We start from the raw sequence: 17,289 nt of genomic DNA on the forward strand, positions 1-17,289 counted from the left end.
CTCTCCCTCATTAAGGATTGCCCTCAGCCCTCACTCTCAGGGCCTCTGTTTCACACGAAGGCCTACTGTTTGCTTTAACCTTGGGTATAGCTTGGATATTTTGTAAAATCTCTTCAAGTGATGATTGAGCCCATTGTTCTTAGGGTACAGCCTCTCAGTTCTCTTAGATTGAGTCTCTCGTACCACTTTCCAACAAAGGCACCAGGATTCCTTAGTAGAAGTAACCAATTGTAGGACTTGGGAAGGAAACATACATGAGGAGCCTGAGGACACATACGCACACATTGATGGGACATAGCACCTGAAAGCTTCCAGTCACTAACGCTGGACCCATTGGAGCAACACATTAATGAAGTAGAACTGGATTATAACCCGACATATAAAATAAATACCCAGGAGTCCATACTGACGTAAATGAATGATTAAATAAATAAATGGGGGAGGATAAACAAGGCTGTATGGAAAAATTCCAGATAATTGATGTAGATCCCTCCCCCCAGCTCCACACACATTAGTGTGGGCCATGTGCAGTGACTTCCAAAGAGTATAATATGGAAACGGGAAAAGAATACCCGTTCTTTGGACAAGTGTGACAAACATGACCACATCCAGGGAATCAAAGTCAGCATCACCTAAGTTGTAGCAATAGTATGTGCTATTGATATGTGATGAAAATGGCACTTTACCTCCGTGTCTTCCTTCCAAACCCCATAATCATTAAAAAAAAAAATCAAAGAAATCCCAACTGACAGAATGTCCCAGTTTACAAAATACCTGGTCATCACTCCTCAAAACGGCCAAGGTCATCAAACAGCAGGGGAATCTGAGAAACTGATAGCTACGCCAGAAGGAGGGTAAGGAGGCGTGATGCCTAAGTGTAATGTGGTGTCATGGGTGGGATCCTGGCGAAGAAAAAGGGCCGTAGGTGAAAAACTAAGGAGAACGGAATAAAGTATGGCCTTCAGTTAATAATATCAACACCGGCTCTTTAATTGGGACAGATGGACCATACTGATTTAAGATGTTAATAAGGGGAAAGTGGGCGTGGGGGCCTGGGAGTTCTCTGTTATTTTCATTTGTTTCTTGTAAGTTGAAACTATTCAGTTAAATTTTAATTTAAAAATAATTACGAAAATGCCTCCAACGACGATTATTTCCAAGGTGCTCTCTAGGAGATGGCAGTATGCTCACTGAGAACCTACCTAGTTAGGCCTGCGCTTTAAGCCCCGAAGCCTTCCCTCTCCTGGCTCACCTAGAAAAGGTGAAGGTACGGAGGAACGCATACATTTTTTTTTAAAAAAGGAATAGCTAAGGACATGGTTTCACTTGCCATGGAGTTTGTGAACAATATTTTCACTAGTTTGGTTTGCTGCCCAATTCATAATTGTAATAATGGTGATGACATTCATTAAATAATATTGATGATGGTAACATTAATAATAAACTTCAGAGCGAGGTGGGGAGCAAGTTGGGTTTCTTGTTAACTCCTGTATGGCTGAGAGTACTAAAATCAGGATGGCATTCTCAAATCTGTACTGGAAAGACAGAGAAAACTGGTATTGATGTGATTTTCCTATAAGCAATTAGCATAGCTGCTTGTATAAATTGAACTTTAAGAAAAGTGGTGTTATTCTATTAGAATACACAGTGCTGCCAGCCCCCGTAGAGTCTTTTTCTTAACGAAGGTAGTTGATCTGTAGGAAAAGTCTCAGGAGGAGGGAATGAAATTTTTTTTTTTTTTGCTATTTTTTTTTCTGATTTGTTTTGAAAATTTGACAAATAACTTAAAATCTGATATTCTGAAACCCATGTCCATTAAACTTAATAAGGAAAATCTATCTGTGCATCTATATCCCCTTCTGGAAAATGCCTTTCCCCTTAACTTGGATTCACTGGGAACACAGTGCTTTGGGCCCGAGAACAGTGTTAATTTCTCCGTCAGCGAGCATCTAAATAAGTAAGGTAAGTCCAGGAGCCCCTGAGGAGGATTTGGAGAACTTAGTACCAGAAAGAACTTAGTTAAGAAAGGTTATGTCTGCCGTATGCCACATTAGGTGGTAAGTTCTGTCTTCCCTGTGCAGTGAACCTCAAGCCTGTATCTCCCCATCTTGAGAGGGTGGGCCTGAGGCTTTCTGAAAGGTGCTGCTGGCAGCCGCTGCCTCCTGTCATTCAGGGGCAGAGCCACTCACCGAGCTGGGAGCAAGGTAGACCCTCTATGGCCACTGCCCACCTGGATGGACCTGCTGTTTTCTGCAGAAGACCCGAGTTTCCCCATTTTTGTTTTTTGCCGCCCCCCCTCCCTCCCCCGGCCCAGTTTTGTTGAGATATGATTGCTATAACACTGTTACTTTCAGGTGCTACTTTAAAGAAATTGCTTTCCGATTTCATTCCTCTGCTTCTTAGGGCAGAATTCTGATAACAAGGTGTGCATTTTTGTGAATGGAAAACAGGCCCGACCCGCTGGTGTGGCCCAGTTGGTTCAGCTTCCTCCCATGCACCAAGGGTTGCCTGTTCCATTGGGATCAGAGCATTTGCCGGGGTTGCCGGCAGGATCCCAGGCAGGGGGCGTGCAGGAGGCAGCTGATGGGTGCCTCACATCTATCTCTCTCTCTCTCTCTCTCTCTCTCTCTCTCTCTCTCTCTCTCTCTCTCTCTCCCTCTCCCTCTCCCTCTCCCTCTCCCTCTCCCTCTCCCTCTCCCTCTCCCTCTCCCTTCCGCTCTCTCTAAAACCAATAAAAGAGAAAACAGGCCCAGAGATGTGGAGCGATAGGAAAAAGTCAGAGATCTGAGCGAGTTAAAGATCTAGACAAAGCCCGATGGCCCAGTTTCCAGGCAGCCGGCCTCCTCCGGGCAGGGCGCCAGGCTCAGCCGGGAGGGAAGAGGTCTGAAGTTAAGGAACCTGCGCTCCAAACCGCCCCCACTCCCCGCCCTTCTTAGTTGACTCTGAGGTCCACGACTTCTGGGGACTCGGTCCTTGTTCCTCGTACCCGCGCCTCTGGCAGCTGGGACCCAGCCGTACCGTCTCCTCAGGTCCCACAGCCTCCGGAGACCCGCGCGCCCTTCCCCTTCCTGCCCGCCCTCGGCCGCGCCTGCTGGAGGCGGGCGCGGGGCGAGCTCCTCCCCGACTCCCCGACTCCCCGAGCCCGGCCCCTCCCTGCGCGCCCAGCCCCGCTTGGGTGGGGTCCCCGGCTGCGACCGGCTCACGCCAGGCCCTGGCAGCCTGTGCGGGATCCCGCGGTGCTCTCGCTCGGCCGCCCGCGCCTCCGGGACCATGCTGCGCTGGCTGCGGGGCTGGGTGCTGCCCGCGGCAGCCTGCCAGGACGCGGGGCCGCCAGGGCGCTACGAGACGCTGTTCCAGCAGTTGGACCGCAACCGGGACGGCGTGGTGGACATCGGCGAGCTGCATGAGGGGCTCCGGAACCTGGGCATCCCCCTGGGCCAGGACGCCGAGGAGGTGGGTGGCGGCTGGGCGGCCCGAGGGCCCGGAGGGCTGGGGGACTGGGCGCTGCCAGCTCGCAGGGCGGCGGCCCGGGCTCGGCCAGGAAGGAGGAGGAGCCGGGGTTCCCAGCCGCCTGGGGGTTGAGACGCTCGGGAATGGGGCGCGCGGCCGGGCACCCCTTGCAAAGACGAGCTGCAGGTTCTGAAAGGCTCCCGATGTTTTTCCCGATAAACTCCGTGCAGCGAACCCTCGCCCACTGGACCGCAGTTCTTTCGGTCTGAATGCATCCCAGGTCCGGTCCCTGCCTTTCTGCGCCTTTGCAAACATTTAATCAAACTTGAACTCGTTAGCTCTCAGGTTTCAGTGGGCCCCAGATCCTGTAAAAAGCTCACATTTTTATCTCTTCGAAGTTGCTTCCATCACCAGCTAGTTTTGCCTACAGCTTCAGATCTGTTTGAAAACAAATTGTTAACGTAAAAACATTCCAACCTGTAAAGAATTTTTGTGAGTTTATTTGAGCCAAACTGTCGACAATTGCTGGGAAGCAGAATCTCAGTGGACTGGGATAGTGCTTCAGAGAATGGCAGTCTTTCATCTATTTTTATACATTGTAATCAAAGGAGGGGACATCGGTGGGCTACATGAAATCCATTGGAGATCAACTAGAGAGGGGGGAGAAAGCAAAAGGGGGGACCCCTGGGATTGGATTAGAAGTAAAATGATAGCCACATACTTAGGTGGGTGCAGGAACAATTAACATGTTAACATTGAAGGAATTTGTGGTGTCTGTCCTGGTGCCCCAAGGACATTAGGTTGTGCCCCAAGGGGTCCGGAAAAAGGGAAGTTACAAGTACCCAGACATTTCAAGGATATGTTATCATAGGTGCAAAAAGACAGATGGGCTCAGTTAAGGTAAAGGTTGACCTCTGCCTAGGAGGTGACTATCCACCATCACTGGGTTTAGTTAAAGTTTAATTTCAGACCATCCTTTGTGGTGACTTTAGGTCTCTGAGTTTGCAAGACCGCCATGCAGGCCTTCCCTGAGCTTGTCCGGTCAGCATGTGGCCCCTTTCGTCCACAAAGTCTAGGCCAAATATGGTGATGGAAGATGATTTGACTTCGGGTGGTGGGCACGCAATGCAATATACAGAGCATGTATCATAGAAATGTACACTTGAAACGTAAATGATCTTATTAACCAATGTCACCCCAATAAGTTTAATTTAAAAAAAGAGAAAGAAAACCAATCTTATGTTTTTCCCAACTTCCTGTTGAGGAGCAGAGGCGACATTCCATTGATTGACATGGAGGGGTTGGCCTTCTCTGAGTCACTTTAATTGTGTGCAGAAGTTCATCCCGCCCTTTGCAGGGAGGAGGTGTTTGGAACCTCTCCAACCCACTGAAACCTAAGAGGACACTTGGGCATCCCTGTGCCAAGGGGGAAAGTGATTCAATCACAAGAGCGACAACTGTTGTACAGTTTTGTATTTGAAGCTCCTCATTCAGTGTCTGCAGGGCTGACTGGCCTCTTCAGCTTACTGTTTGGTCTTGAGTCTGATTCAGTAAGTGACAATTTTTAGGAAGCAGCCCATTTTGTCCAAGGTTCATAATATTCACTTATTATTTTTTTAAAAGTTCTGCCTATCTGTAGTTAAGTTCCCAGCGTCATTGCTGGTCCCTTTTGCTGATTGTCTCTGGTTTTTATTTTCTTCCCTTAATTTCTGTTTATTTCCTTCTACTTTTTTTCGGGTTTACTCATTTGCTCTTTTTCTTTCTTTCTTTTTTTTTTTAAAAAAAATATATTTTATTGATATTTTACAGAGAGGAAGGAAGAGGGATAGAGAGCTAGAAACATTGATGAGAGAGAAACATCGATCAGCTGCCTCCTGCACACCTCCCACCGGGGATGTGCCCGCAACCAAGGTACATGCCCTTGACCGGAATCGAACCCGGGACCCTTCAGTCCGCAAGCCGACGCTCTATCCACTGAGCCAAACCGGTTTCGGCTCTTTCTTTTTCTTTTTGTTAATCCTCACCCGAGGGCATTTTTCCATTATTATTATTATTATTATTATTATTATTATTTTTTTTTAGAGTGAGTGGAAGGTTGGGGGAGAAACACAGCGAGAGAAGCATCTGTGTGAGAGAGACACATAGATTGGCTGCCTCCCACAAGGCGTCAGGGCTGGGATTGAACCTGCAGTTGAGGTATGTGCCCTTGTTCAGAATTGAACTTGGGACCCTTCAGTCCCTGGTTCCACACTCTATCCACTGAGCCAAACTGGCTAGGGCTCATTTGCTTTTTTCCTAATTTCTTGCATTAAATGCTGAATTCATTAATTTTGAGCTACAATATCCCTTTAATCACTTTAGCTGCATTCCCCAAGTGCTTTTATTGTAGGTTACTTCTAAGTATTCTCTAGGTTCTAATATGATTTCATCTTTTTATTTATGATTTCACCTTTGACCCATGAATTATTTAACCATGTGATTTAAATTTTTAAATATATGCTTTCTTGGGGCGGGGGGAGGGTGGTTTTTTGAAATATGAATAAAATAGACAAACCTCTGGCTAGATAGACTGAGAAAGAGAGATTTAAAAATGTCTTCACTTTTTCAAAATTCATATAAAGACAAATGTTAAATAAGTTGTGTAAAACTGTATGTATGCAAACACATGGAACAGGATGGCATATGTTTATCACCATAACATATGTATTTTATACATATCCATAAAATATGCATTTATTATCCTAGCCAATTTGGCTCAGTGGATAGTGTCAGCCTGTGGACTGAAGGGTCCTGGGTTCAATTCTGGTCAAGGGCACATGCTTGGGTTGCGGGCTCGATCCCCAGTAGGGGGTGTGCAGGAAGCGCCTATCAATGATTTTTTTCTCATTATTGATGCTTCTATTTCTCTCTCCCTCTCCCTTCCTCTCTGAAATCAATAAAAATATATTTTAAAAAACCAACCAAAACAACTCATTTATTTCCAGCATATGTATGAAAATATAACCAAAATTCACTTGTTGCAAGGTACCTAGAAATGTTGGATAAAATAAGATAAATCTCTTTTTTATTAAAAAAAAACAACAGACTATTTTTAGAGCAGTTTTAGTTTTACCATACAATTGAGAGGAAGGCACACAGAGATTCCCCATAAACCCCTGGCCCTGGCCCTACACATGCATAGCCTCCCCCATTGTCAACGTCACCCACCAGAATGGTGCATTATTTACCAAGGATGAACCTACACTCATACCTCATAATCACCCCAAGTGCACAGCTCACCTTAGGTTCACTCTTGGTGCTGTACATTCTGTGGGTTTGGACCAGAGTGTCACGGAGTATTTTCCTTGCCCCAACAATCCTCTGTCCTCTGTCTATTCTTCCCTCCACCGCTGACCTTCTTATTGCCTCCATAGTTTTGCCAGATAATCACCTTTTTTTTAAAAATATATTTTATTGATTTTTTATAGAGAGGAAGGGAGAGGGATAGAGAGTCAGAAACATCAATGGGAGAGAAACATCGATCAGCTGCCTCCTGCACACCCCCCATTGGGGATGTGCCCGCAACCAAGGTACATGCCCTTGACCGGAATTGAACCTGGGACCCTTCAGTCCGCAGGCCGATGCTCTATCCACTGAGCCAAACTGGTTAGGGCGATAATCACCTTTTTACATGCACAGATAAGCCTCTAAGAAAATAAGGAAAATCTGGCCTTACTGCCTGGGTTTAAATTTTGGTTCTGCTACTTGCTAGTTAATTTTGGACCATTTAAAAAAATCTCTCTAGCCCCAGTTTCCTCTCTGTGACAGAGGTATCACTGGGGTTATTGCGAAGAATAAATGCATTAATGCCTGCTGCCTAATAGGCAGTCAATTAACGATTAGCTTTTAAATGATCTAACACTGTTACTGCCATCACTACTGAAAGAGAGGTGTCAAACGCTCCCTCTAAGACTGTGGATCTGTCACCTTTTCTTTAGAACCCTATCAATTTCCCCCTTTATATTCCAAGACTATACTATCGATATATTCACATTTGACCTGGCTGGATCATCGTGGTGACTCGCTTCTTGGACCATGCTGCTTGCCTGCCTACCCGCATAGCATAGTGCCACTCATATTTTTCAAATGCCCAGATCATTGCAGTGGCCAGGGTGTTCCCCTAAACCAGGCCACCTCCCCAGGTCACCACCGGGACATCTTAGCGATGGGCTCCTGCCGTGTGGGAGGCATATCCTTACCCCATAAGCCACTGGGGCTCTTTGCCTGCGGGGTGGTGAGTGAGCCAGTTCCCAAGCCCCCTGTCCCCACCTGTTGTCTTGGGTCCCTCCTGGTAGTAACTGTCAGTTCTGGGCCTCCGAGGGGCAGAAAGCAAGATGGGGTTGGGTGTGCAAGAGATTTATTGGGGGGAAAGGCCCGGAGGGGTATGGGAGAGGGAGCAGGAGTGCGCCGAGGGGATCTTCAGACCAGGATGCAAGTTGAACCCCTGGGAGAAGAGTGCAAGGAGGAAGGGTTGCCTTAGCCAGGGGTGGGCAAACTTTTTGACTCGAGGGCCACAATGGGTTCTTAAACTGGACCGGAGGGCCGGAACAAAAGCATGGATGGAGTGTTTGTGTGAACTAATATAAATTCAAAGTAAAGGAGCAGAGGGGAGAGCAAGAGAACCCTCTGCTCTTTCGGCTCCGCAGGCCGGATAGAACAGCCAAACGGGCCGGATCTGGCCCGCGGGCCGTAGTTTGCCCATGGCTGCCTTAGACAGAACTGCAGAGAAGTTCCTCAGAAGTCTCAACAAGGCTAGTAGGGAGTCTCCGAGGAAGTGCTGTCTGTTGGGGGGTCCTGTGTTGGCCCCGGCTGCCCAGGGCTAGCACCTGCTGTGGTCAGTTATGGGTTCGAGCAGCCCAGGGCGACTGTGGACCCCTGTGGGGGCTGCAGTGGGTGCAAGGCTCCGAAGGCGTGTGGGGTAGGCAGCAGGCTCCCGCCCCGCTTCTCTTGCAGGTGGCCTGGCCTGGCCACCACAGATCTGCTTCTCTGCCTCGTCCCCAGCCTGTCTTCCTCAGGGAGGTCAGAGGGACAAACCACAGCCCCCGGGGCTTCCCTTGGTCACACCTGGGACTCATGATCTCCCTTCTTGACCTTCTGTGTTCAGTTCCACTCACACCCAGCCGTCATCTCTGCAGGTCTTGGGTGACTTCCCTGGTGGTGTGACACAAACCTGCGTTCCTGAGGGCTCCGAGTCACCGTTCACGTTGTGTATGTGGGTCACGGGCGATGCCTGCATTTTTCTCCGTCTTCCTTTGTGTCAAAGCAGCCCTGCCTCCTGCTGATCAGGGTCCATTCATGCCTCCTAGGATGGTGACTTCTCCTCTTGCCCCGTGGTCTCCGGACACAGGGAGTTCCAAACATCCAGGTGGCAGCTGGAGCTTGTGCTAGTTCCTGGCAAGAGTATATCCTGTTTGGGGACCAGAAACTAACCCTGCAGAGCCCAGAGTTGTGGGAACAGGAAGTAAAAAGTCCCCCCCACCGTGGGTCGTTGGGAGTGACAGTCAGGGGACCACTCTTGCTTCCACTCTTGGTTCCTGGATTCTCGTCCTGTTGGGGGCACAGAGCCAGACACAGTTCTCCGATCTACAGCATCCTGAAGGGTGGCATCCATCTCTGCCAAATGTCGTCTCCTCGGTGCTGCTGTAGCTACGCTGTGGGACTTTCTAGCACCCTGTGAGGCCGGCTCTTCTGGATGCGGTGGCGTGGGCTATGGGCAGTGGACTTCTTGGTCGTGGGTCCCCTCCCACACCTCTCTCACTACGAAGTGGGCCCCTGGTTAGATGCTGTGTATGTGGGATTTCATGCCTGTAGATCAGGCATCCGTGAGCCTTTGAGGGCAGGAAGAGGTATCTAAAAGATGGTCCCAATGTTTGGATGTCATTGGAGGTACTCTCAGGAAAAAAAATTTTTCTTTAGGACATTAAAGAATAGAGGGAATAATCAGGATTCTAATATACCAAAATGGAAATGATGAGGAAAATAAACGGACGGTGAAGAGTCAGCAGTTTTGGCTAGAAATGTGGTTATTTCATTTTAGTGTAGGCTTGGGAGACTTTTGAACAGTGTAGGGCCCCAAAAAGTCTGAATGTAGAATGAAGGCAATAAAATGAAAAAAGGGAAACTTGCCCAATAGGGTTTCTCTTCCTTCTCGAAGAAGAACATCGTTTTAGTGGCAACTCTTTTATTAATACGCAGAGCAGAAGAGACAGGTTTTGTAGAGTATGAAGGTATTGCTGCACCCAAGCTCAGGGCTAGCTGATTTAACAAGTTAGCCTGAGAGATTACAGACAACTTGAACAGGAAGTTGTTTGCCATGTTCTCATGCGCACATCCTCTCACTGGAACTTTCTTGGGAAAGATGTAGGATCATAAGGGGCACAGGACTGTTACACCGAGAGGGATACCAAGAGCAAGAAGGGGAGCGTCTCAAAGAGTCCAGAGGCTCATATGAGGTGATGGGACTGTCAATTCTTGGTTCTACGAAGTGCTGTCAGTCTGTTCCTTATGACCCTGGCCATGACTTCTGTCTTTTCTCCTTGGTCCTATGCACTCACGTGCCCTGGCTGGATGCTGGACTTGTGGGACTCACTGTGACTGCTTCATTCTCTGCTGTGCACGAGCAAGGACCATTCTTCGTGGATTGCAAACGTCTCTTTTGTGGGAGGACTCATTCCCTATTGGGCCACAGCATCTCTTGTGAAACAGCGTTAGACATTTGCCACTGCTCAGCCACTCGGGGGGGAAACATCGATTGCACAGCCTGCAGCAGTGCTTATGACTAACCATGGCGCAACCTCCTCCTGCAGGCACACCCATGGGTATTCCAAGGACATGTCACGGTCCTCTTTCTGTTGTCCGCACTTGATATGATGAGCCAGGAGAGCAAGCACGAACAGGCAAGGGCTTGGTTCAATTGTCTTGATGGATTTTAAGAAAATAATTTACTTTTCTGGCAACAGTTTTAGGTTCCCAGCAAAATGAAGAGGAAGGCATAGAGATTGCCCATATCCCTCCTGCCCCCACATATACATAGACTCCCCCACGATCAACATCTGGCACAAGAGTGGCACATTCGTTACAACTGATGAACCTCATTAACACGTCATTATCACCCAAAGCCCATAGCTTATTTATCTTAGGGTCCGCTCCTGGTGGTGTACATTCTGTGAAGCTGGGCACATGTATGATGACATGTCTCCACCTTTACAGCATCATACAGAATATTGTCACTGGCCTAGAAAATCCTCTGTGCTCTGCCTGGTTATCCTCCCTCCAGCCCTGACCTCTGGCAACCGCTTACTTTTTTTTATTTATTTTATTTTATTTTTTAAAAAATATATATTTTATTGATATTTTACAGAGAGGAAGGGAGAGGGATAGAGAGCTAGAAACATCGATGAGAGAGAAACATCGATCAGCTGCCTCCTGCACACCTCCCACTGGGGATGTGCCCGCAACCAAGGTACATGCCCTTAACCGGAATAGAACCTGGGACCCCTCAGTCCGCAGGCCGACGCTCTATCCACTGAGCCAAACCGGTTTCGGCAACCGCTTACTTTTTTACTGTCTGCGTAGTCTTGCCAGAATGTCACAGAGTTGGAATCATACAGTGGGTAGCCTTTTCAGATTGGCTTCTTTCACTTAGTAATATGCATTTCAGGGTCCTCCATGTCTTTTTATGGTTTGGTAGCGCATTTCTTCTTAGTGCTGAACAATTTTCCATCATCGGGATGTACCACAGTTCATGTACCCATCGCGTAAGAAGGACATCTTGGTTGTGTCCAGGCTTTGCCAATTGCTGCTACAAACGTGTGTGTGTTGGTTTTGTGTAGACATATGTTATCTAAGTTTTCAACTCCTTTGGGTGGATACCAAGCACTGGGATTGCTGGATGGTATTGTGTGTGTTTAGTTTTTGTAAGAAATGCCAAAATGTCTTTCTTTTTAAAAAAATATATTTTATTGATTTTTTACAGAGAGGAAGGGAGAGGCATAGAGAGCTAGAAACATCGATGAGAGAGAAACATCGATCAGCTGCCTCCTGCACACCTCCCACTGGGGATGTGCCCGCAACCAAGGTACATGCCCTTGACCGGAATCGAACCTGGGACCTTTCAGTCTGCAGGCCGATGCTCTATCCACTGAGCCAAACCGGTTTCGGCAAAATGTCTTTTTTTATTTTTTTCCTTTTCCCCCCAAAATTTCTTCCAGAGTGGTTGTACCATTTTGCATTCCAGCCAGCCATGAATGTGTGTTCTGGTAGCTTTACAGGAATTTTAATACAACTTTGTAAAGAGTGCGCCATATTGAGAAGGATAGATGACATAAAAGGCAGAGTGTTTGTTGTGAAACCACACGCTCCCCATTTCCGGGGGAGCAGGATGAGGGACCACAAGTATATGCATAGGGGAAAGTGGGGTTCAGAAGAGTCAGGGACATTGTTTCTGAGCACCTCCTGACTTCTCTCCGGGACCCCAGCTGCCTTGACTTGCGCCCACTTTGAGATTTCCCTCCCAGGTGTGCCTCTGAGGATAGAGCCGGGACCTGGCCATACAGCGGCCCTGCCCTCCAGCCACTGTGATGCCCGGTGAAGATGAGGAGGACCTGGGGTTGGGGGTGCCTTGGGGGGTGAGAGGGTGAGGGAGCATGGCAGAAGGAAAGGCCCAGGTGGGCAGACTTTCATTAGGCCCCCAATTCCCAATCTCCACGACACCTATTCCTAAGCGTCTCGGCCTTGGAAGAAGGCTTCTCAGAAAGGGTGACCAAACAACTCTCACAAACTGCTGGCTCTCCCCACCCATCATTATGGCCCCGCAGCCAGGTCCCAGCCTCGGTGACCCACTCTCCTGGGAGAAGATGCTCTACCCCCAGGTCTTACCGGACGTCCTGGGGGAAGGGCATGAGCTGTTGGCTTCTCCAGGGAAACCGGGGTGTCTGATGGGCTGCCCTGGGAGCGCAGCGGAACCGAGGCCACCGCTCCCAGCCCCCAGCGTGGCCCCCACCAGGCTCCGGGGCACCGCGTGCCTCCGCCCTGGAGCCGTTGCGGGGCGCCCTCCCCTTCCTGCGCTTCATCCCGCGGATGGGACTTGTCTGGGGCGCCCTAGCGGATGCTGCTGTCTTAGGTCTCTGCCGTCTGGACTGGATCGGGCAGGAACCCCCCTTCTCCCTCTCACTTGCACGTCTGGGAGGCCGGAGGGGCCCGGCGTGGACCACCCCTGCCCCCCACCCCACCCCCCGCCATGGACTCCCTCTACCAAGACCTCTTTTGGTTCCTGGACCACAATAAAGACGGGACCCTGGACATCCTTGAGCTTGAGGAAACCCTGGATGATATAGGGATCAGTTCTTCCCAGGAGCCAGGGAAGGTGGGCCTGGGGGTAGGGGTGGGGAGTGGGGGGTGGGCGGAGAGATGTCGGGGCCGGTATATTTGTTTTCTTTATGATTACTTATTTACTCTTTAGTCAACTTTAAAATTTCTCTCCTGGTTACTTGGGATTGGGGTAAGCCTTTGATTCTTCATGGATTTCCAGCCGTTCTTCGTTCCTAATTCTGCACTGCAATCTGTCAGTTTCCCTCTAAGCTTTTGGGGCATCGCATGCGTTTCAGACCTTTTTCCCTCTGAGTCCCGAGCTGGGGGTCTGACCACGACACCGTCCGCCACACCGAGGCAGTGTCTCCCCACAGAGCAGGAGTCTGTGAGCCGCGGTGGGTGACCGGGAGGGGCTGCACAGGCAGAAGGGGTAGGTTTTGGGTGACAGCGGAGGAGGGCTTAGGTGTCCTATCAAATACCATGCTCCTTACTGCTTCCTCTAAAGCGGTGATTCCTACTCATAGAGATAACTTGCTGTGACAGCTTTTTATAAGGAAAGTATTATTTACTTTTGGAAACCCAAGGGGAAAATACTATTTTAGACATTTGCATCCCAAGTGTTTGTCTTCTGCCTGGGGATTTATGAAATGCATGTCTTAGAGGAGAACGGCCAATCTGCTTGAAGTGTATGGACAAATAATTTAGTATTTTAAGCCATGTTAAAAGACTTCCATTTTTTCTTCTTTTTTTGTAGAAGATTTTTATTACTGGTGATATCGACAAAGATGGGAAGCTGGATTTTGAAGAATTTATGAAGTACCTGAAAGACCATGAGAAAAAAATGAAATTGGCATTTAAGAGCTTGGACAAAAATAGCGACGGTGTGCTTTATTTTCTACTCATCGTCCGCTAGGAGGAAGCACTTATGCTTCCAAGAGTCTAAAACGATGTGTGTTTAGTCTTTTTTTCCTTAGGTGATAATAATAACTATTATTTTTTTATTTTTTATTTTTTTAATATATTTTTATTGATTTTCTACAGAGAGGAAGGGAGAGGGAGAGAGAGTTAGAAACACCAATGAGAGAGAAACATCGATCAGCTGCCTCCTGCACACCTCCCACTGGGGATGTGCCCGTAACCAAGGTACGTGCCCTTGACCGGAATCGAACCCGGGACCCCTCAGTCCACAGGCCGACGCTCTATCCACTGAGCCAAACCGGTTTCGGCAATAACTATTATTTTTAATCTTCACCTAAGGGTATGTTTTTATTGATTTGAGAGAGAGTGAGAGAGAGAGAGAGAGAGAGAGAGAGAGCGACATTGATCAGTTGTCTCCCTATGCACCCCTATTGGGGACGGAACCTGTAACCTAGGTATGTGACCTGACCAGGAATTGAACCCTTTTGGTGTACGGGACGATGCTCCAACCAACTGAACCACCTGGCTGGGGTTTTAATTATTACTAGTGTTAATACTTGTTGCTTAGTAATGTGATTTTTACATAGAATTCATGTTTTTAGTTAAGAAAACTCATTATTTGTCCAGTGAGTTAAGACACTGTAAGTTGGGACTGTTTGTAAAATGTTAACTATGGAACAATATGCTGACTTGACTTAAAGCTATGGATTAAAAATAATTATGTTTCCTTGTTCTCTGGGCAAGAGAGGTTTATTTTTCTTTCATATTTAGGCATAAAAATGACATAATCTAACTTTTAAAAACTTGTCGATTATGTTACATTTGACAGTCTTTTTGAAAGAATTCATTTAGAGCAGATACTCTCTGATTTTGAAAATTAGAAAAAAAAAGCAGATAGACATTTAAATGTGTGTCTTTGGACTGGAATTATGGTTTCTCTATTTAGATTAATAGCTTGAAGTGAGAGTCCCATTTGTGTCAAGCAAAAAGCAGGGGTGAAATAATGTGTGTACTTGTTTAACGAATTTATTAGTTTTTGAGTTGATATTGCACTATGTACTTAAGCAAATCTAACACTCCCCTAAATTCTTAAGTTTACCTTCATCCAGCCAAGGCTTTCCCTGATAAAATGAGGGAATTGCAATTCATGATTTCTAAGGTCCTTACAGTTCTGACGCTGAGTTTACGCTGTTTTTATTTCCTTTAAAGGCAAAATCGAGGCTTCCGAAATTATCCAGTCTCTCCAGATATTAGGGATAACTATTTCTGAAAAACAAGCAAAGTTGATTCTTCAAAGGTAAGCTCTCCAGTGGATTGAGAATTGTTTTTTTCTTTGATGTTCACGTTCATGTCCTGCTTCAGAGAGCTGATGTCCGTGTGGTTAAGACAAGTCCTTGCACCTCGCCATTCCTCACTGCAGCCATTCCATATCTTTCTCTCCTTTTTCTTCCTTTTCGTTTGTGAGCACACATATTTCTAAAGTGCAGAGTGGGGAGTGCAGCCTCAGGCAGGGACTCTTTCTTCTCTTTAAAATTTATCATTTTATTTAAGTGTAGTTGGTATACGATCGTATATTAGTTTTAGGTGTACATTAGAGTGGGGCAGTATTTTGAGGCCTCACAATGTGACCACCACACTAATTCGAGTCCTTGTCTGCCAGCGTGCAAACTCATCACAGGAGGATTGACTGTATCCCCTTCACCTTTCCATCCTTCCTCCGCCCGCTCCCTTCTGGTGACCATCCCTTTGGTCTCTGTTTCTATGAGTCTGTTTCTGTTTTGTGTTTTTTATTGAGATTCCACATATAAGAGAAAGACAGACAGGATTCTTTTTTTTAAAAAAATATATTTTTACTGTTTTCAGAGAGGAAGGGAGAGGGAGAGAGAGAGAGAGAAATATCAGTGATGAGAGAGAAGCATTGATTGGCTGTCTCCTGCACACCCCCTACTGGGGATGGAGCCCATAACTTGGGCATCAGCCCTGACCAGGAATCCAACCAATGACTTCTTGGTGCATGGGACGGTGCTCAATCCACTGAGCCACACCGGCTGGGCTAGGATTTTAAAAAATTTAATGAGAATATTAAGTTGGAGAAGAAATGGTCATTCTGTAAAAAAGCCAGCAATGTTAGTTTTATTTGTAAATTCTGTTTTGTTCCTTAGTTAGCTTCTTCTTCTCCTTCTTTTTTTTTTTTTTCTTCCAGCATTGATAGTGACGGCACAATGACAGTGGACTGGGATGAATGGAGGGACTACTTCTTACTTAATCCTGTTACAGATATCGAGGAAATTGTCCGTTTCTGGAAACATTCCACTGTAAGTTCGCTGTATGGATCAATTGATACGTGATTGGAGCTGTAAGCCATTGGTATGGTCACCCCCTGAGAACACTGGGACATGTACAGCGCAGGTGGCCCACCAGGTCCCAGTGGCTCCTTAAGCTGTGGAGCTCCGTTTATTCTACTGCATGTACCTCACGGATTCTGACTGTATCTTCGGAGATAGTTGGTAACAGTGTCCCTTTTACTCACAGTCAAAGGAAGAGAGGGTTACTACTATTGCATAGCTCCTTCCCCAGACACCCTTACCTATAAAATCTTTTACACCAAAATCATCCTATATAATAAAAGCCTAATATGCAAATCCATTGAACAGCAGAATGACTGGTGGAACAATCAGTCACTATGATGTGCACTGACCACCAGGGGGCAGATGCTCAACGCCGTAGCTGCCCCCAGCCTGCAGGCCCCAGGCCAGCCAAGGCGGGTGCCAGCAGGGGCCCCCCAATTGCCCCGCCAGTCGCCCCACAGATCGGCCCTGATCGCCGGCCAGGCCTAGACATCCTATCTGTGCAGAATTTCGTGCATTGGGCCTCTAGTTTACATAATAAAGTTGTAAGAATATTACCATTAGAGAGCTGTGTTTCTCTCAAGCTACGTTGGTAATCTATAGTAAAGTTTAGGATAGATTGGTGCTCTACTGCCTGCTAGCTGAATTTTATATAGAATCTTTTGCATGTTTTAAATGACAAGTCAGATTTATAAAAATATTTAGAGATAGTCTGTATAGGAAATAGGTTTAGGGATATTCACCTACATAGTTTTTATTTACATACTAGAGGCCTGGTGCATGGGTGGGGTCCCTCGGCCTGGCCGGCGATCAGGGCTGATTGGGGCCACGGGAGGTTGGCCGGCTGGGTGGAGGGGCCGCGGGAGGTGGTCAGCGGGTCTGATTGGGCCCGATGAGGGCTGGCCATCCAGGGGGAGGGACTGGGGGAGGTTGGCTGGCCACAGGAGGTTGGCTGTGGGAGTGCACTGACTACCAGGGGGCAGCTCCTGCATTGAGCATCTGCCCCCTGGTGGTCAATGTGCATCATAGCAACCGGTTGATGGGTCGTTTGGTCATTCAGTAGCTTAGGCTTTTATATATATAGATTTGAAGCATATATCATGGTGCAAAGCATAACATAGGTATAATTACGAGATAAAGTGTGCATTTTTGGAGAGTTGACAAGCTAATTTCTTTCTTTAGTTAAAAAGAAATAAAATACTGCCCTTTCGTTCTGACTTAGACA

The 17,289-nt window shown here is 47.3% G+C and overlaps 1 protein-coding gene across 2 annotated transcripts in view; it reads left to right on the forward strand.

Moving 5' to 3' along the window:
- Positions 1-3,141: 3,141 nt before the first annotated feature.
- The window catches only part of LOC308237882 (mitochondrial adenyl nucleotide antiporter SLC25A24), a 22,080-nt gene continuing 7,932 nt past the window's right edge, over positions 3,142-17,289 (forward strand). For both annotated transcript variants that reach the window (XM_080649176.1, XM_080649177.1), the window contains exons 1-4: positions 3,142-3,453; positions 13,553-13,679; positions 14,926-15,013; positions 15,920-16,031. In XM_080649176.1, the coding sequence (XP_080505302.1) occupies positions 3,271-3,453; positions 13,553-13,679; positions 14,926-15,013; positions 15,920-16,031 (510 nt within the window). In that variant the 5' untranslated portion in view covers positions 3,142-3,270. The remainder of the gene's footprint in view (positions 3,454-13,552; positions 13,680-14,925; positions 15,014-15,919; positions 16,032-17,289) is intronic.

The sequence above is a fragment of the Plecotus auritus genome, assembly GCF_963455305.1.
Source record: "Plecotus auritus genome assembly, chromosome: 12".
In the NCBI taxonomy this organism is placed as follows: Eukaryota; Metazoa; Chordata; class Mammalia; order Chiroptera; family Vespertilionidae; genus Plecotus; species Plecotus auritus.